Here is a 21,489-nt window from a genome sequence, read left to right on the forward strand (position 1 = left end):
CTCCAATGTCCAGCATTTCCCTTCTCAATTTCTATTCACCCTCATGTCTAGTATCTCCTCTCTGTGTCCATATACCCCCTCAGTGTCCAGCATTATCTCTTTATTCCCATATTTTGCCCCCTCCCCCCCCCCCCCCCATTTCAGGCATTGCTCCTCTGTGCACTGTGTTCATATGCCATCCTCATACAGCATCTCCCTTTTCCCTGCCCTATGCCAGTCATCTGCCCTCTGTTTCTGTATTATCTCCCTGTGTCCAGCTTCTACTCTCACCCACACAAATGTGTCTCTCCATTCTGACCCCACCCATCCAGCTTCTCTCCCCCTCTTCACTCTCCTTTCCAGCATCTGGCTCTTTCTCCCCCTGAGGGTCAAGTATCTCCCTATTCATTCATCCTCTAGGTCCAACATATCTCTCCCTTCCCTTCAACCCCCCCCCTCGCAGACCTGCCCTCCAGCCTCCCCCCTGCAGGTCCAGCACATCTCTCCCTTCACCCCCCCTGCAAGCCCAGCACCTCTCCCTTCCCTCCAGCCCCCCTGTAAGGTGCAGCCACTCTCCTAGCCCCCCCCCCCCTCTGCACACAGGTCCAGATCTTCATTCATTCCCTTGGTCCAGCATATATCTCTCCCTTCCCTTCAACCCCTCCTGCAGACCTGCCCTCCAGCCTCCAGTCACCCTGCAGGTCCAGCACCTCTCTCCCTTCCCTCAACCCCCCCCCCCCCCCACAAGCCCAGCACCTCTCCCTTCCCTCCAGCCTCCTGCAGGTGCAGCCACTCTCCCAGCTCCCCTCTGCACGCAGGTCCAGCCACTCTCTCCCAAACCCTCCGCATGCAGGTCCAGCTACTCTCTCCCAAGCCCCCCCTACACATAGTACCAGCCACTCTCCCAGCCCCCCCTCCCACACACAGGTCCAGCACTATTCAGTCCTTTTCCCTCCCTCATCCCAGTCATGACACTTTCACTTTAAATTAAGGGCACCAGCTGGCAGCTATTCGCATAGGCCCACTCTAGGGCCCTTCCACTGCCAAGATTCGCTCTCTCTGATGCAAATTCCTGTTTCCGAGAGTGAGGATCGTGGCAGAGGGAGGCCCCGGAGTGGGCCTGTGTGAATCGCTGTTGGCTGGAAATCTTAAAGTGCAAGCATCATAGTTGGGATGAAGGAGGGTAAAGAAAATGTACCCCCAACCACCATGAACCAGCACTTCTGAGTGGGCCTTGGCTGGAACTGGGTGGGCTCTATGCCCCTGCAATCAACTACTCTCAACCTCCAATCAGCAGAGATTTTGAAATGGACATTAAAAAAAAATCTGATCACAAAATAGAACCTTCGGTTATTATATTTTTTCTAATTATTTTCCTCCAAGTATGGTTTCTGATTTCCTCTATCTTCTCTTAACTCTTGCCATTTTTCTCTCTCCTCCTTTTCCTTTCAGCTTTCTTCAATCTATTTCTTGCCTCTGTCCAGATTTAATTCATTCTTTAATGCCTAGTCTTCAATTTCCCTCTTTTTTTTACTGTATCTACCTACAGCTTTTCATCTCTTTCCCTCACCCCAACTCTCCTATTTCTCTTTCTCTTACCCCTCAGTCTTTCACTAACTCCATCCTCTCCCCCTTCCATCGTCACCTCTTTTCTCCCCCACCCTTCCATCTAGTGTCTCCCTTCTATATTCCTCTCCCCTCCCATATGTACCCTCATCTCTTCTGTTTCCCCCTCCTTCTCCAAACCAGCAGCAGTAGTGATAAAGCAGTCACATGGCCACAGTTTTCCTACACATGCTGAAGGCTTTATGAGCAAGTGTTAATACCTTAAACTGAATACGAAATTGCATAAACTATGGAGTGGTGGAGTGGCCTAATGGTTAGTATAGCAGGTTGCAGATCTGGGGAACCGGGTTCGATCCTCGCTACTGCCCGATGGTCAGCAGTAGGTTGAGATCCTGGGGAACCAGCTTCAATGCCCTCTGCAGCTTCATGTTACCCTGGGCAAGTCACTTAGCCCTACATTGCTCCAGGTACAATATATAAATTAGATTGCGAGCCCATTAGGGACAGTGTAAAGTACACTAATAAAAACTGTAAACCGCATAGTTGTCTCAGGGATTGCTTACAATACACCAAGCGCTGAAATAAATAAATAAATATTGGTAAAAGACAGTACATAAAGAAAGACTGGAGTGGAGGAGTGGCCTAATGGTTACTTCAGCAGGCTTTCATCCTGGCAACCTGAGTTTGATTTCCACTGCAGCTCCTTGTGACCTTGGGCAAGTCACTTAACCCTCCATTGCCCCAGGTACAAAAAACGTAAGATTGTGAGCCCTCAAGAGACAGAGAAAGTACCTGCATATAATGTGTACAGCGCTGCATACATCTAGTAGCGCTACAGAAATAATTAGAAGTAGTAAAGATTTATAAATACAATGAAATACTTTTGAGGATTACTAGCTATCTGAGTTGTGTCCATAGTAGAAGCTTCCAGTACCAGCAGTGAAGAAAACAGTTTGTTCTTCTCCAATCTTGTGGTCACCTGGGGTTAAAAAAGGTTTTTATTCTGGATGGTGGCAGGGATGATAGCATATGATGCACTGTGCTGAAAATACCTCTTAAAAACTGATGATACCCATTACACACTACTACCACTAAATCACAAAGCCAGCTCTAAATTTCTCTTAGCAATATCACCTAGAGCTACGAGGGCTGGAGTTTACTGTACCTTCAAGAAGAGTTTTCCAGAATGAAAAATAAATCTCTTTCACAAGCTTCAAGTGGTTAAGCAGCAACATTTACAATAAAGGAGTCCAGATATTAGCCACGTCGGCATATAATTTACTCTAGTTAAGCAAACACACACCCAAGCAATGCAAACAATAGTAAGGTTTTACCAGAGCTAGTCAGTATTAAGATTGGCAAAACTGTGCTGGTCTGTGAATACCAAATCACAGAGAACTTGCTGGAGGGAAGCACTTCTATTGTAATAAGATTTTCATTATTTACTTAGATTATGGTTTTGTGGGAGGATCCTGATATTTAACACTACAGAGTACCTGGCAGGGAAATGTAGCATTATATTCAGACAACACCTAGCAATTTATGACCAACAGAAATCCATATTTCCTGCCTGACCCACATTATTTTAACAATACTAATCAGTGGACTGTTGAAACAAATGTTACCTCAGACAAGAGTTCTTCCCAAAGAGTTCTCAAGAGAAAGCACCACTGCATTTGATAAATTAATTATAAAAGCTAATAAAGTTCTGGTAGAACAGGAGTTTAATTTGGTCTAACACCGGGGAAGGAAATTACTCACATAGATTACATGAACTGCACAGTGTACGGGCAGCCCGAGTACACATCTACCTAGTTTTTTACACCAGCGTGCCTACCAGCAAAAATAAAAAAATAATTGTAACAATATTTTTACAGTTTTAAAAGCTTGATCTAGTCCTTGTCAGTATACAGATAGCACACTTATCAGAATAAAGAGTAGAAATATACCCAGAATGTTACAGGCTCTGACGATGAAAACAATTTTAATCTAGTTAAAACTTTTGACATGGGCTGATATTTATTTATTTCCAAGTTCTTGATATATCACACAGGGTCCAGGCATAGCTACTGCAGATTTACAAACAATAAAATCAAGGACACAGAGGCACAAAAGGAAAAAGGCATGGGGGGGGTGGGGGGGGAAGTTCTCAGGACCAAGGGCCAGATGCACTAAACCTAACGAGCCCACAACTTGCGTTTTAAACTGGTTCCAGCCAGTTTAAAACACAAGTAGTTTACCGGGGGCATGCACTAAGGGCATTTTCCCTGCCACGGTAGCAGGCAACGAAAACGGAATGCAAATTATTCAAAAGCTATTATAATGAGCTGCACTTCCGTTGTAGCCCATTATAATGAGATGTACAACCGTTTTTTTCCGATTCCCTTACCGTAGGAACCCTAACGGGAGGTCTGCACCTCTCGTTAGAGCTCCTGTGAGGGAATCGGAAAGGAAAAGGGCCCCAAAAAAAGGTAAAAAAGGAAAAAAAAAAAAAAAAAAAGCAGGGAGCGCATGTGAGGGGCGTCCTTTATGGAAATACTCTCCCTGCGCTTGTGAGAGACGTCTTTTTTTTCGCCGTTTTTCGCTCTGACGTTTCACTGCGCCACTTACCCCTCCACAGCAAAAGTTTTCTATTTTCCTGGTTGCCGGAGAATCAGGACGTCCCTTTCGATTATGCACCTCTTCCTGGTCTCTTCAGCCAATCAGAGCGCGTTTCGCTGACAACAGCCTGCTAAATCCGCTTTGATTGGCTGAAGAGACCAGGAAGAAGTGCATAATCGAAAGGGACGTCCTGATTCTCCGACTGGCAACCGAGGAAAATAGTGAATGCAACTGAGCTAACACGAGTAGCTCATTTGCATTCCCTATCGTTGATGCATTCCCGTTCCCTACCGATTCGCTATGGAATCGGTAGGGAACGGGAATTACCGACGACTTTAGTGCATCTGGCTCTAAGAGAATAAATCATTTTGAGAAAGGTTTTGAATTTAGCAAACAACGTTTCCAGACGGAGATGATATGATAGTGCATTCCAGAGAAGGGGCACAATGAAGCTGAAGGAGGATTCACCGGAAATGATCAAATCAAAACAAAGGCAAAGGGATAACCAGGAGGTTCGTACTGGAGGATCGAAGGAAACTGACTGAATGAGTTGAAGGCAATTGAAAAGGTTACAAGAGGAGACTAGAATACAGCGAACTGCAGTAATCAATCTGAGAGATCTACAGACTGAAGAAGAGCATGAATGAGGGAGGGATCCAAGAAGGGGCAAAGGGAGTGAACTCTGTGAAAGACAAAGGCAGTCATTTTAGAAGGGCTATATGCATTTGAGATGTACATAAACCGGTATCAACTTTCATCTTGCAGAAATGAAGTTCATGTTTTACAAATCCAGGATATGCACAAACACAAGTGTGTGCAAATGGCAAGGAGGTGTGTTTTGGGTGGAATGAGGGTGTGCCTAGAAGATGCATGTTTAGTCCCCATTTCAGAAGAAGAATCAACGTCGCTGTCCTAATAGATCAATGTCGGGATTTACACCTGTTACCAAGCATGTTTGCCAAACCTAAACTGCTGTAATTGAGCAGCACTCACTGGAGGAATGTATTCAGGGAAGTTGCCCTCTCAGTACCCCAGAGGTTTTTGTTCTCCAAAAGGTCAAACTGGCAAGGAGTACTGGTCTCTGTGACAGCAGAACAAAAATACATGTTTATATTTATAAAGTGTATGTGCCGGCACATACACATTTATATTGCTACTCTACAACAAAACCATGTATGTGCCAACATATAGATGTTATTGTGCTGTTTTCAACCTGTTGAAATTTTCCACGATTTGTTTTCTAAAATGGATGTATTTTATTATTTTTAACAACTTGAATTTTATTTATTATTGCAAACATTTTTCAATAAGGCCCATTTGTGGTCCAATAAGACAACATTTAAGCCTTAACCAATAAAAGTAATAACCCTACAGAACAAGAATAAGAACAGAACCATCAAAGCAGGGGAAAAATAAAACTCCAACCAAAAACAAAAGCCCCCAAGCCCCAATCCTTCCCTCCCCCCTTAGCTTACATCAAGCATTTCTCCTGTATCTTAGAAAAGCCCCTATGTCAGTAATTATGTTCTAATACACTAGTGAAACTTGAGATGTCTTGGTCCAAATGTCTCAATTCCGACTTCCATGTCCTTTATAAAGTAGGGCTGAAACAGTAACAAGGTGGCTTAAATTTTGTTTCCTTGTTTAGCATGCATATGAAAAAGATATAACAAAATCATTTTTATATACACACCCCTAACAGTGATGACAGAGGGATCCAAACCAACAGTGAATCCGTTTAGGAACTAGGAATCATGTTATCAAGGTACATTCCTTTACACCAACATTTCAGAGTATTGTAAAACAAAATAAAATTCAGCTGTTAAAAAATGTAAAGCAAAACTGAAATGTTGGCATGAGAACTTGTAGCTGAATATATGTATTTTCTTTAATTTGCTGTAATATTATCAGCAATCTGACAGCAACCAAAGTATTGACAAAAATTCTAGTCTCAACACAGCTAACATTATGCATTAGACTAGGGGCTCTCAACTCGGTCCTCAGGACACACCTAGCCTGTCAGATTTCAGGATAGCTACAATGGATATGAATAAGATGGATTTGCATAGAGTGGAGGTAGTGAATGCAAGTTTCTCATGCATATTCAGTGTCGACATCCTGAAAATCTGACTGGCTGGGTATGTCGAAGGACTGGGTTGAGAACCCCTGCATTAGGCCAATTTTGATTTTATTAACATACCAGCTAAATAAGATCTTCAAAGTCACATGGCAGACACACATGTGAAACCCAACTGCCACATTGCTCCAGATCTAATTACCACTGGAAGTATAATACTCATGGATTCTTCTGCTGCTGCCCAAAGCCAAGAGCACCATATATTCTTTTCAGTGTTCATAATGATAACTCTGTATTAAAATCTGCCGTTCTAAAAACTATTCAATTGTAAGTAGACAATTAAGCTGCTATTAACAAAAAAACCAAAAGACTTAGGTCTCAGAAAGCAAAAAAGAAAAGTCCATCAAAATTAGTACCACTACTCCATCTTGTGGAACCAGAAGTTCACCTTGCTATAAATATTCAAACTCCCAATGAAAAACAATATTGTGCTTGCTTTCTTAGCACACTTGACTAAGGGGTCTTTTACCAAAGAGCGCTAGCATTTTTAGCTGGCGCTCAACACTGAGACACCCATTATATTCCTGTGGGCATCTCAACGTTTAGCACCAGCTATAAATATAGATGCCCTCTTCACATTGCAGAACACTATTGTAACTCCACCAAAATGTAAATTGTAAGCCACTTTGAACCAAAATTTGTTTTTGGATAATAATGGGATGGATAAATAATAAATAAATAAATAAATAGTGTGAGCTAAAAACGCTAGCACACCTTAGTAAGAGACCCCCTAAATCTTTAGGTATCTTGCTACATTTGTATATTGGTCCATTTGTCTGTCATGTTCCAAAAACAATATTTGCCCTAACATTTCAGGACATTCAGACTGTGACTTTGTTTTCTTAAGGTCTACTCAGTATCCCACCAAAAATGGTTCCCTAACAAGCTTAAATGAACATGAATAATAATAATAATAATAATGTGGCATTCATAGCCCACTTTACTAGTTAAGGTTCAAAGCAGATTACATAGATAAATCACTGTACTTAAAACTAAATACTTCTATACAAAATTCTAAATACTCTGTATGTTAATAAATCCCATATATTTTAAGATTTCCCATATAATTTAGTCAAATTTACATAGGCATATATTTAAAATGTTAAAAATGCCCTCATTTCAAAACTGCATAAATAATAGGGGGTAGATATCCAACCAGTGGCAGTCAACGTTTTTTTGGCTGCTGCCAGCTTTATCCCCAGATATTCAATTCTGGGCTACGTCTGGACATTAGCATTGAAAATCTGGGCATTCGCAGCTGGCTAACACATGCCGTTAAGTGCAATAAGGTAAACTGCATAAAGACAGGACTGTTTTATGTGGTTACTTTATGCAGTTAATTGCTGAATATCAGCACTTAACCACATAAATGCAGACTACCTCCGGACTGCCACAAAATAGTCTTTCAGATAGGTACTAACTAGGTATATTCAGCAGCACTTTCCAGTATGTGCCACTGAATGTGCTCATCCCCGGATAAGCAATTTAAAAAACAGCCAGGAGTCTCTTCTGGCCTTTTAAATCACTTTGAATATTGACTCCATGCTTTTAACAGTTTCCTATAAAGCCTAAACATTCTATCTCTAAGCAATTCTTTATGAAGCTCCACCACTGAGGGGTTCTATTCTCATATTGTTGTTTTACTCGTTATTGTAAGATTCATATCCAAAGGCAATGGAATTTTCAGCTTCCAATCATCTTCCATCCCATGAATCCCATTTTTGTCCAGTCTTTCTTATTGTGGCGTAAAACAAAGACCACGATCAAGTATATAATATAATGTTCATTGTTGATTTAATCTAGAATTGAAAATGAAATTTAAATGTTGGGCAGACTGGATGGATGATTCAGGTCTTTATCTGCCATCACTTACTACGTTATGTATACAAAGAACATATGGAGAAGCAATTTGTACACACAGAACAGTTTATACCCCTGAAACAGCCTTTGAACACTGAACAACCTCTGGTGTCCATAGATGTATATGTGGCGTCTAAAAAAAACTTGTACTTTTGACTGCTAAAAAGATGACATTTCCAATGGAAACAGAAGGTCGTTGAAGTCAGTCTATACATGTAAATGCCTTCCCTCCTCCCCGATGGGCCTTTATGCTTGTGGCAACATATTGTAGGCAATATCTTTCATTGGTGTAACTGAAATGCATCCGTAATTAGCTTTCAAAAGTTCTGCTACCTTCAGGTAACAGGCTTTCAAGAAATTCACCAAACATAAATAGAACTACAACCATACACAAATACACATATACAGAGCATTTTTTTCAATGTATACATTATACCATGTATATGGGTGAATGATCATTTATTTAAAAGCTGGCCCTCAGGTTCAGGTTGTAGCACTGAGCACTTCAATGCAAAAGACTTGGATTCACATCCCCCAGTCTAGCCTGGGTATACTTGGTTGTGCTCAGACCTAGGGAGGGAGTTGGTAAAATGTTTGCTACTGGAGAGACTCCTGGTCAGCCAAAAAACAGTGCTGCAGTCATGCCTTGCACTCCTCCAGTCTCTTGCACAGGTATCCTTCAACATCTGTCTGGTCTGGAAAGAGGCAGTGGCAGAGACCACCGCAGGAGAAATGAGAAAAAGACAATGTATTTGGGCTTTCTAAAAGCATTACATACATTTTATTATGTTACGCCCACCTTGGAACTAATGTACAGCAATAAAACCGATGCTTCTAGCTAATGGGTTCAGTCAGCTGCTACCACATTGGATCACAGCATCCAAGAGACACTGACAGTTACAGAGTCAAACCAAAAGATCCTAGAATGACTTTAGTAGGACTTAATCTTTTACACAAAATACCATTCAAATTACATGAACAGAATACAAATCCATGAACCTTTTGAGTTAGCACTTGCCAACTTTAAAACAAGACAATAGAGGGCTAAACAAAAGAGAGCTGCCAAACTGGTGCAGTGTCTACCCACAAGCCTAATGAAAAGAAAAAAAAAAAACTTGCCATAGCTATTCCCTTTGACACCTCAAAAGGTACTTCCCACCCTGATCTTGGAGCCTCACTATATTTAAAAACAAACTTCTGTGCTGCTCTTATAAATAAGAATCTGTCCATTGCAGTGTATAGTATGTGTTCTATTGTAAACTGTATATTACACAGTACATTAGAATCAAAAATCATACTGGACATTTCCAGCCATTTGCAACAACATCTGCTGCCCCAAATCTAAACCATTCTTGACAGAGTTTATAATTCTATTTCATAGGGGAAAAAAAGCCATGATTCCAATTTTTCCCTATATGACTGACTCTTCTGTCTCTTACATAATGCCCAGCACAGTGATATTAATTTAAAAAAATTATAATCTGCACCATCTACCATTCTGGGCGGCTTGCAATGTTACATACAAAACCATTTCTACCTAACACACAAAGTCAAAAAACGGTAGCACCTTAAGTTTAGCCCTTAGTTTGTACCTTATGAGTGAGAACATAAGAATAGCCATACTGGGTCAGAACCAACGGTCCATCTAGTCCAGTATCCTGCTTCAAACAGTGGCCAATCCAGGTAACAAGTACCCAGCAGAATCCCAAAAAATAGCAAGATTCCATGCTACCAATCCCAGGGATAAGCAGTGGCTTTCCCCGTGTCTATCTTAATAGCAGATTAAGGACTTTTCTTCCAAGGACTTGTCCAAACCTTTTTAAAACCCAGATATGCTAACTGCTGTTACTACATCCTCCAGCAACAAATTCCAAAGCTTAACTATTCATATATGAGAAACTGATCCGGAGATACTACCCTGAACGAGTCCTGGGGAGGATTATGTTTGATAACCACAAGGTAGCAAATCACTATGACAAAAGCACAAAGCAGTTGGGAATACTATTAACAAGTTGTATGCAGAGAGAATATAGTCAAAGGGAAGTAATAGTGTCTATGTACAAGCCTCTGGCAAGATCCTTGAGTTCTGTGTTCAGTTCTGGAGACCACATGTTCTAGACATAAAGCAAAGATTATTCAAAGAAGGCCCAATAAAATGGTGCATGACCTGAACCACAAGACATAGAGAAAGACAGAACTAAAGAGATATTCTGTACAGGAAAGAGCAGCACAAAGGAAGATAATTATTAATTATTAGGATTTATTTACTACCTTTGTGAAAAAATTTACCCAAGGCAGTGTACAGCAAAAATAAACTTGATATATTCAGACAAGTAGTAAACTTAAATGATACACGTTTTAGCATAGTATGCCACTAACAACGTGAGCACATTAAAACAGCTTAATAGACTGTATTGCAAGCAAGCAAGCAAAGGGGCCCTTTTACTAAACTGTGCTAATGGACATAGCACCAGCCACTAAAAAGAAAATGAATGCAGGAGCACGTAAGGGCTCCCAGGTTAAAGTCTGTGTTATTCTGTTAGTGCACACTAGCTGAATAGTATATCAATGCCAAATACGCCATCCCTGTCACATCCCACCCAAAAAAAGCTTAAAGAAATCATCGCACAGTTAGGGCAATGCAGACAGCAAAACTAATGCGAGGCAATTTTTGCTATGCTAGGTGCACGATAGTGCCTAACGCAGCTTAGTAAAAGGGCCCCAGTGACAGGTAAAATAGCTGAATGTTGGTTTCATATTTTCTATGTAGGCTAGTGCTTCTCACCCCTCTCAAGGAGGCACACCTAGCCAGTCAATTTTTCAGGATTATCACAACGAACATGGCGTGAGATTTATTTGTGTATATTGGAGATAGAATGCATCTTCATTGGGGTAATCCTGAAAGCCTGACTGGCTAGGCATGCCTCTAGGGGAACGGTGAGAAGCACTTATCTAGGAGGCTTCGATAATGAACCAGAAAGAAACTTTTTCCATAGAATGAAACATTGTGGGCAAGTGCTCATCATATGAAGTTGAAAGGAGAAACTGAAAATAAATTAATCATGGAAAAATACTTTTTCACAGAGAGGGCTGCTACATATATGGAAGCGATGGTAAGAGATAAAACAATCGTAGAATTCATGTGTGGGAGGAAAGAGGGAGACAACCATAAACGGAATTTGTGGCAGGACAGCAGATAGGCACAAAGGACAGACTGAGCGAACCAAATGGTCTTCATCTCCCGATATCTATGGTTCTACACGAAAGCACCCGCAATCCACACCTTCTGAACCTATTCCTCTCTCGCCAAACAACTTTCTGGTACATAACCTGAACACTTCTGCCTTGGCAAGAAATCTATTCTCCAAGGTATGCTGAAAACATTATCGGTAGTGTGATCCTGAATGTTCAAACTGTGGTCACTCTTGATTCATGCTGATACGCTTAAGTGGAAATGCATTATTCATATGTTCCATTCTCGCTCCCTGCTCTGCCTGGCAATATTTTAACTTGACAGCTGTTTGTCTCTGCACTGATCTGTTTTGTTCTGGTAAACATGACCAGCAGCAGCTCCAAAGACAGATTGCAGCAAGAAGACTAAAAACAGCTGTGCATGCTGAGGCACATATTTAATAATCTAATGCCCAGAGACTCAAACATCATTAGGCAAACTTCTACTTCTTGTAAGTAGCAGCATTTACTGCAAATGTTTTGCCTAAATGAAGTACATAAAATGAAATGATATACCCTTTGCTCTATTTTCTCTGTGATTCTTAAAAGGACAGTCATACTTGTTGCTGTGGCCATTTTTTTTGTTTACACCTCCTCTGCAACTGGATGGTGAAAGTCGAGGTTTTCTACACCACTTTGGCTGCACGCCATGTTGGAAATCTCCCAGCATACAAGGGAAAAATCTATTGTATACATCCAGATTGTTCTTGCTGTACACTACTTTGGGTAAATTAATCCTAACAAATAAATAAAATGCCACAGCAATGGCGGTCTATTTTAGCTGAAGGAGAGCGCTCATACCAGTTCTTGAGGCTTGAGGTCAGCTAACAGTAATCAGTGAATGCAAACCTTTGACAAAGTGCTTATTTTAGGTACTGTTCCATCCTGTCCTGGAACCACAGTTTGAATGAGCTACAAATCCATAGCTTCTATTAACAAGTGACAGAAAATCTTGTGTTCAAAATATTGCCACTAACAAGAGATTACCCCCACCTATCCTAAACCTCTAGGAGGGGAAAAAGAACTTTTTCCCTGAAATGAGATGATAAAAGGGGACAGAGATAATGGGAATGATGGCTAGTAGCTGCTTTTTTTTTTATGGAGTCCTTTTACCAAACAGTGGTTAAAAAAAGTGGCCTTACACGGGTCATTCCCATGGGCTAAGGCTATTTTTATCGCTGGGGTAAAACAGCTGATTTTTCTATTTTCCATAGTTGGCCATTAGCATGGGAGTCTGTACCACCACCCATTATGTACGTAGTAAGGGCTCACGCAATACATGTATGCGGCAATGTAGATGCACTAACCATTTAGCACAGGACACACCCACTCCACCCCCAGACCTGCTCCAGGGCGTGCACATCTTAAAATTACTACAGGATGCCTTAGCACGCTCCATGGTAAGCCATTTTTTGCTGCGGTAAACACTCATTACTGCTTACCACAGCTTTGTAAAAGGGCCCCTATTTATTAAACTTGTCAAATTCCTACTCTTACAACTAGCTGGCTCCATTACCTATTTTGCAGGCAGAAAGCAGCAGTCATCCCTGTTGTATTTTAGGGGTTCTATTACTAAGCTGCGGCCAAACGTGGCCTTACCACACACTTACACAGGTCTTTCCCATGTGCTAAGGCCATCTTTAGCGCAACAGTAAAATGGACAAGTTTCTATTTTGCCAATTAATGGCCACGTGCTAATGTTGCCATGTTTAAAAATTACCATGTGAGCACTTATCACCATCCATTTTGTAGGCAGTAAGAGCTGACGCAGTATTTCTGAATGGTAATGTAGATGTGCTAAATGGTTAACACATGAATGCCCACTCTCCACCTCCCTAATACTCCTCCTCCAATTATTATTTTTTTTTGCATATGGGATGCAAGTGACCTTATTTGAGCCTAGCTGGGGCAATGGGAAAGATCTGGTTCAGACCTGGGAAACAGGTAGCAATGGACCTGATCATGGTTGCAGAAAGAAGAGGGCAACTTGCAACTGCAGAGGCAGTTTCAGTGGGTATTACTAACAGCAGCAGCTCTTCTGCCTATTCTCATTGCTGTGAATTAGCCCAAAGACAAATGGATTATCTTATTTTTAAGGCAATACCAATATGTGGGATGGGGGCAGGAGAGGGGAAACAGAAAAATAAAAAAAGGTCTATGCAAGTAAATAAATAAGTAAATAAGTAAGTAAATACATACATACATACATAAATATCCACATGACATTCTGGCGGAGAAATTAAATGAATTCTTTGCTTCCGTCTTCACCGAGGAGGATTTGGGAGGGATGCTGGTGCCGGAAAGGGTATTTGAAGCAGGCGAGTCGGAGAAACTAAACAAATTCACTGTAAACTTGGAGGATGTAATGGGTCAGTTCTGCAAACTGAAGAGTAGTAAATCACCAGGACCGGATGGTATTCATCCCAGAGTATTAATAGAACTGAAGAATGAACTTGTAGAGCTACTATTAGTAATATGCAATCTATCCCTAAAATCAGGTGTGGTACCGGAAGATTGGAGGGTAGCCAATGTTACGCCGATTTTTAAAAAGGGTTCCAGAGGAGATCCGGGAAATTATAGACCGGTGAGTCTGACGTCAGTACAGGGCAAAATGGTAGAGGCTAATATTAAGAATAAAATTACAGAGCACATACAAAAACATGGGCTGATGAGACAAAGTCAGCACGGATTTAGTGAAGGGAAGTCTTGCCTCACCAATCTACTGCATTTTTTTGAGGGGGTGAACAAACATGTGGACAGTGGGGAGCCGGTGGATATTGTGTATCTGGATTTTCAGAAGGCGTTTGACAAAGTGCCTCATGAAAGAATCCAGAGGAAACTGGAGAGTCATGGGATCGGAGGTAGGGTATTACTATGGATTAAGAGCTGGTTGAAAATTAGGAAGCAGAGAGTAGGATTGAATGGTCAGTATTCTCAATGGAGAAGTAGTTAGTGGGGTCCCTCAGGGGTCTGTGATGGGACCGCTGCTTTTTAACATATTTATAAATGATCTAGAGATGGGAGTAACTAGTGAGGTAATTAAATTCACAGATGACACAAAGTTATTCAGGGTCGTCAAGTCGCAGGAGGAGTGTGAAAGATTACAGGAGGACCTCGCGAGACTGGGGGATTGGGCATCCAAGTGGCAGATGAAGTTCAATGTTGACAACTACAAAGTGATAAATGTGGGTAAGAGGAACCCGAATTACAGATATGTCATGCAAGGTTCTGCGTTAGGAGTCACAGACCTAGAAAGGGATCTGGGAGTCATCGTTGACAAGACGTTGAAAACTTCTGCTCATTGTGCTGCGGCGGCCAAGAAAGCGCACAGAATGTTGAGTATAATTAGGGAAGGGATGGAAAACAAACATGAGGATGTTATAATGCCGTTGTGTCGCTTCATGTTGCGACCACACCTCGAATATTGTGTCTAAGTCTGGTCGCCGCATCTCAAAAAAGATATAAAGGAATTGGAGAAGGTGCAGAGAAGAGCAACGAAAATGATAAAAGGGATGGAACGACTTCCCTATGAGGAAAGGCTGAGAAGGTTAGGGCTCTTCAGCTTGGAGAAAAGGCGGCTGAGGGGTGATATGATAGAAGTCTACAAATAATGAGTGGAGTAGAGTGGACTGATGTGAAGCGTTTGTTTACACTTTCAAACAATAATAGAACCAGGGGGCACAAGATGAAGCTAGACTATGGTAGATTTAAAACAAATAGGAGAAAGTTTTTCTTTACTCAGCGTGTAGTTGGACTCTGGAACTCGTTGCCGGAGAATGTGGTGGCAGCGGCTAGCCTTACGGAGTTTAAGGAGGGTTTGGACAGATTCCTGAAGGAAAAGTCCATTGAACATTATTCATTTTTTGTTTGGTTTTTGCCAGGTTCTTGAAGCCTGGATTGGCCGCTGTCAGAGACAGGATGCTGGGCTTGATGGACCCTTGGTCTTTTCTCAGTATGGCGGTGCTTATGTGCTTATGGCTCTTCTAATACACAGCCCATGCAGGCTAAAGTATCTCTCTTCTAAGTGATGCGAGCAGGAAGACAGAATTAAATTAAGGCTAAGGAGAGCAAGTGTAAAGCTTGGAATCACTTCCCAGGAGATCCATTCCCCGGGCTGCAGGATGTAACACAAAGTAAAGTATATAATTGAGGGGATGCTATCCCCCAGGTAATAGTAGCACAAGTCAGCCTGACACCTACAAATTGACTCCCTGCACCACTAGAGGGAAAAGGGAAATGGGACTTGATATTCCGCCTTTCTGTGGTTTTGCAACTACATTCAAAGCGGTTTACATAGTATATACAGGTGCTTATTGGGGAAATGGAGGGTTAAGTGACTTGCCCAGAGTCATAAGGAGCTGCAGTGGGAATCGAACCCAGTTCCCCAGGATCAAAGTCCGCTGCACTAACCAGAGGACAAAGACAGTACTTTTACAGGACCCAGGAGCAAAAAAAAAAAAAAAGAGAACAAATGAAATATTTCAAGATGTCTACAAATTGCTGTGATTTACACTTCTCTCCATAACAAATGTTTCCAGATGTACTGATTAGATTTCCTGCCATCATCTTATCTACCAGTCAAGCTGGATTACAAAAGCAGCATTTTAATGTCTGAACATTATTTAAAAGTCACACTTACTGGTAAAGATAACACAGACTACCTGGGCTGCGGAATAGAAAGGCACATAAATTATGCTTATTTTTTAAAAAGTAACTTATGTGCCCTAATAAAATAACTTTGGAAATATCTGAATGCACTTACAGATGCTCTGACCATCGTGCAAGTCTCCATGTCAAGTTTAATCAACTTTGTGTATTTAAAAAAACAAACAAACCAGAAATGTCACCCATCTCTGCCCAGAGGAACGTCTCTGCTAATTCCAAGGGAAAGTATGAGCAGGCAGGATTCATGCACACACTTAAATGCGTATACCCAGGACAATGTTATAAGCACCTATTTGTGTGATTAAAAAAAAAGATTTGTAAAAAGTTACCCCTTAATATATCTGGCTCCCAGTTTTCATGAGCATAAGTGGTTAAAACAGCTTCATTGGGGAAAAAAAGATTTCAACCTCTCTCCAAACATAAAAATGATATACATCAAATGAACAAACATGCATGGTAGCCTCATTAAAAGAATAGTTCACTTACCCCTCCCATTGTAATTCCATCAATAAGTGCCACATACGTTTTTTTGCATGTACCTAGCACAAACATAGTTATAGTCAGAGTTACACAATATTCATACAACTATGTTAGATGCAATAATTCTCTAATGGTCTACACAAGTGTGTCAGCAGTTACATGAGTAAATCACAGTAATTTTCAAAGCAAATTTCCACACGCAAGTTTGTTTTGAAAATTATACAAAATTTATCTGCCACTTGGGAAGTAGTATTGCGGTTGAAATTTACACATTCATATTTTAGAATCTAAAAGTATGCACTTAAATGAAAGTGCTGGCCTCCCTCTAATAAATGTAAAAACTGCAGGTCTTTTACACACCTGTATATTAAGAGGACAATTATATAATAGCAGCGCGGGGTACAAATGTAATAAATAAATAAAATAAATAGGTAAAGCACCCACAAAAATGTCTTATTAAATAGGGAATGTATAACATATATGGAAACTTCTTTGGTTGTACCACAGAAAAGTGGTATATCAAATCCATGACCATTTACTCTAACAGACTAAACTTGTGCAATCGTATGTGCTTAAGTTAAACCAATTTTCCAAGGGAAAGCATGTGTATACCTTCTTTGAAAATTACCCATAAAACGTACCCACACATATTTACACCAATTTAGCATGCACTACTTTCCTAGTTTATTTTACATGCATATTTTATAACCTGCTAATAACTCTCCAGCCTCTTCCCCCACCCTCACCCCCTCCAGGATAAACTTATTTGTATATAGGCTGTATGTGCATAAGTTTATACACATAGTCTGGGCAATTTGATAAAAGTCTCTCTGTAAAACACTGTTTTACTCATGTAAATGACTTTGAATGTTACCCCCATACAATCTGTCAACATTGGAGTAATAGTGAGTGAGAAAGCCCAGAACCGCCGCCGGTATTGGCATCCTCATCCCGAGCCAGAGAGGCCGCAGACGGGTACATCAAAACGGTGAGGTCATAATGACCACTCTTTTCCGCCTGTCGAGATTGGCTTTACTAAGGTGAGGCATAAACATAACAGTGGGCCTTGCATAGTATACAGGCTGCAGTGTTCTGCAGGGTCTGTAGAACTGTTTGAGATTATACTTGGCAATCCCTACATAGATAATTGTACCTAGAATGGAGGAAGGCATAGAACAAGAAACAAAGTGCATCAAAGTCCAGCTAGCTATGGACTGCCCATAAATCTACACAGGAAAAAGAAACCTGGTTTAACAACTTGGGATATCTGGGGGGCAAAACAAAGATGAATCCAAATAACTCCAAGGTATCAGAAAAATGGAACAGGGTCAACATATCTATCAAACAAAGGGGAGATGTTCGATTGAGATGAGGCACTAGAAATCCAGCAAAACCACCGTCTTCTCAGGGTTCAGACAGAACTAGTCAATGATCTTTCAGGCATTGTGCAACTGAAAGTAAACATTTCTGGAGAAAGTCAATAGAATTTGCATCAGTGTAATAGACTAAAAGAAATTCATTGGCTTATGAATATGAACCAATTCCTAGAGACTGAATGAGCAAAGCCAAGGGGCTGACAAATAGGTTGAAGAGCATAGGTGAAAGCACCAACCCCTGAGGGACACTACAAATTAAAGAAAAAAAGAGTGGAGCAGGATGACGGTTGTTACCTGAAATGACTGTAGACTTTAAAAAAAAAAAAAAAAAAGATGAGAACCATTCAAAAACCACATCCAAGATACCTAAGGAGGACAAATGGTGTAAACCGAAGTTCGTGATTAATAAGATCAAAAGCCACCAAAAGATCTAATGAGACCAGGAAGGCAATTTTGCCTCGCTCCAGGCTGATATGAAGCTCACTTAATAAGGCTGTGATCACTGTTTCGGTGCTGAAACCGGCCCTGAATCCCAACTGGCATGGATGTAGTGCACTAGTGGACTCAATATAAGCTTGAAGTTGTTTTAAAATGACAGATTCCACAACTTAAGCAAGAAAAGGCAACTTGGATACTGGTCAATAATTCTTAGCCTACAGCTGGTTTCTTCAAGATAGGTTTAATGAGAGCTGTTTTCAACGGTGTTGGTAGTTTGCCAGAAGAGAGACTGTTAGTGAGGATGGACACTATCACCCCTTAGAGTTAACAGTTCAAATCATATACACTTCCACCCTTCAGCCTTGCTGTGTGAGCTGGAAAAAAAAAAAGAATGTAAGTGGGCTGAAGATCAGATGTTCAAATTCTCTAATCAGAAGGACAATCATGTACACAATGAAAAAAGTGTCACCTCCAAGAAATACAGGGCTATTAAAGATCAGCACTATTTAGGATTTATATAAATTTACAATACACAAATACCAAATACATTTTTTGCGGAGCAGATAGTCAGGCTCTAGGAAGCTCTCAGAACCCCCCCCCCCCCCCCCCCCCCAAGGTAATCACTCCTGAGGATGGCAGGGCTGGATATTTTTAAATTAACATGGGTGCACAATAATGGCAGGAAAAAACCTGCAGTGCATGGGACATAACATAAGAACGGCCATACTGGGTCAGATTAGTGGTCCATCTAGCCTAGCATTCTGCTTCCAACAGTTGCCAAACCAGGTCACAAGTACCTGGCAGAAACCCAAACAGCAGCAACATTCTATGCTATCAATCCTGGGGTAAGCAGTGGCTTCTCCATATAAATCTCAATAGCAGATTAGGGACTTTCCTCCAGCATCTTGCCCAAATCTTTTTTAAATCCAGATATGCTAACCATTGTTACCAAATCCTCCGGCAACAAGTTCTAGAGTTTATCTATTCTTTGAGTAAAAAAGTATTTCCTCCTATTTGTTTTAAAATTATTTCATTGAGTGTCCCCTGATCTTTGTACGTTTTGAAAGAGTGAAAAATCAATTCACTTTTACCCCTTCTATACACTCTCTTTTCCAAGCTGAAGAGCCCAAACCTCTTTAGCCTTTTCTCATATGAGAAGTTCCATCTTCTTTATCATTTTGGTTGCTCTTCTTTGAACCTTTTCTAATTCTGCTATTTCATTTTTGAGATACGGCAACCAGAATTGAATGCAATACTCAATGTGAGATCGCACCATGGACCATTATAATATTCTTGGTCTTATTTACAATCCAATTCCTAATAATTCCTAGCATCCTGTTTGCTTTTTTGGTCATCACAGCACTCTGGGAAGAAGATTTCAATGTATCATTTACAATGACACCTAGATCTTTTTCTTGGGTGCTGACTCCTAAGGTGAACCCTACCATCAGGTAATATGATTTGGATTATTCTTCCCAAAGTGCATCACTTTGCATTTGTCCACATTAAAATGTATCTGCCATTTGGATACCAAGTCTTCCAGTTTCCTAAGGTCTTCCTGCAATTTTTCACACAATCCACATGTATTTCAACAACTTTGAATAGTTTTGTGTCAACAGCAGATTTAATCACCTCACTTGTCGTTCCGATTTCCAGATTTATAAAATGTTAAACAGCACCAGCCCCAGTACTGCGGCACTCCACATTTGAGCTCCAAGCTCCACGCTTCATGCCTGCAGGTAAGGCACACTGGAAGACTCCAAAAGGGGCGAAGCCTTTGCTGATCACAGAGCCACAACGAACGAACAAGGAGTGGTGGTAAGTGGGAGAATGCTGCCTTCTGGTGGCTTACTTGATTTCATTTGATGAGGCAGCATGGAGAAAACCAGGACATTTGCTCTGGTTCTGGTCTGCATTGGAGGCCTGCTCTCTCTCCAGCACATAGGTGAGATGATTGACAAACCACTTAAGCCTGATCATCTTAGGATCCATTCCTAGGCCAGTCAGTTTATTCATAAACCTTTTATAAGGAACAGTATCAAGGCTTTGCTGAAAACTAACTAGATCTCATCCAGTGCGTGCCTTCAATCTAGTTCTCTGGTCAGCCAGTGGAAGAAATCAGACTCGTATGGCATGATCTTCCTGTGGTAAAATCATGTTGCCTCAGATTTCAATTAATTCTAGAAAGTTCACTCTCTTCCTTAAGCAGCATGTCCATTACTTTTTCATCACCAAGGTAAGATTCAGTCTGTAGTTTCTCACCTCTTCACTGTTTACCACTTTCTCAATCCTGTGGAACCTCCATCTCCAAAGACCTGTTAAATATAGCCTTTAGAGAATTCACCAGAACCTCTCAGAGCTCTCTCAGTATCCTAGGATGTACTTCATCTGGCCCTCCATGGCTTTGCCCAATTAGTAATTCAAGTTGTTCGTTAACACTTTCTTCCATGAATGGTGTGGTTATCTACTCCATTCCCATATGTATCTTTGTCAATCAGGATTTTCTTTTGTAAAACACATAACAGATATTATTTAGCATTTCTGCCTTTTTCTTTGTCACTCTCCACACATCAGTCCTCAGAATCTGAGGCTTCAAATTCCACCTCTGGCCTTCCCCAGTCTTCTCACATCATTTTAGATTTTTAGCCATTTTTCATTCTGCATGTTCTTTTGCCATTCTGATTTCTCTTTCTTTTAGCTTTATTGTGTATTTTTTTTCTGTGTTCTTCTTATGCTCATCTGATTTTTTTTTTTAATCAATACCTTTTTTTTCTTTATTTTTGCTGCCACTTCTTTGGAGATCTAGATTGGTTTCCTTTTCCTCTTGCTTCTGTTTACTTTCCTTTTATAAATTTCCACTGACCTTTTTATAGCCCCTTTAAGTTTAGCCCATAGTCTTTCAACTTCCTTATCTCCTTGTACCATACCAGCTCTTCTTTCAGGTACTTCTCCATTTTACTTTGTTTGGTGTAACTGGACTCTGCCCTACTTTTTAAATCAAAACACACCATGTGATAATCATAGCCATGCAAGTGGGCACCCAGATATTAGACACACCGTGTCTATTTGTGAGTACTAGATCTAGTGTTGACCTTTCTCCGATAGGTTCTGCCACCATATGTCTTCTGTCTGAACATACTCCCTTGCAAGGTTCTG

The 21,489-nt window shown here is 40.9% G+C and overlaps 1 protein-coding gene across 1 annotated transcript in view; it reads right to left on the reverse strand.

The window, feature by feature from the left end:
• The window catches only part of HIBCH (3-hydroxyisobutyryl-CoA hydrolase), a 178,956-nt gene that overhangs the window by 113,189 nt on the left and 44,278 nt on the right, over positions 1-21,489 (reverse strand). The window contains exon 6 of the mRNA XM_030209078.1: positions 16,526-16,578. Coding sequence (XP_030064938.1) covers positions 16,526-16,578 — 53 coding nt within the window. The remainder of the gene's footprint in view (positions 1-16,525; positions 16,579-21,489) is intronic.

Source organism: Microcaecilia unicolor, chromosome 7 (assembly GCF_901765095.1).
Source record: "Microcaecilia unicolor chromosome 7, aMicUni1.1, whole genome shotgun sequence".
Classification (NCBI taxonomy): Eukaryota; Metazoa; Chordata; class Amphibia; order Gymnophiona; family Siphonopidae; genus Microcaecilia; species Microcaecilia unicolor.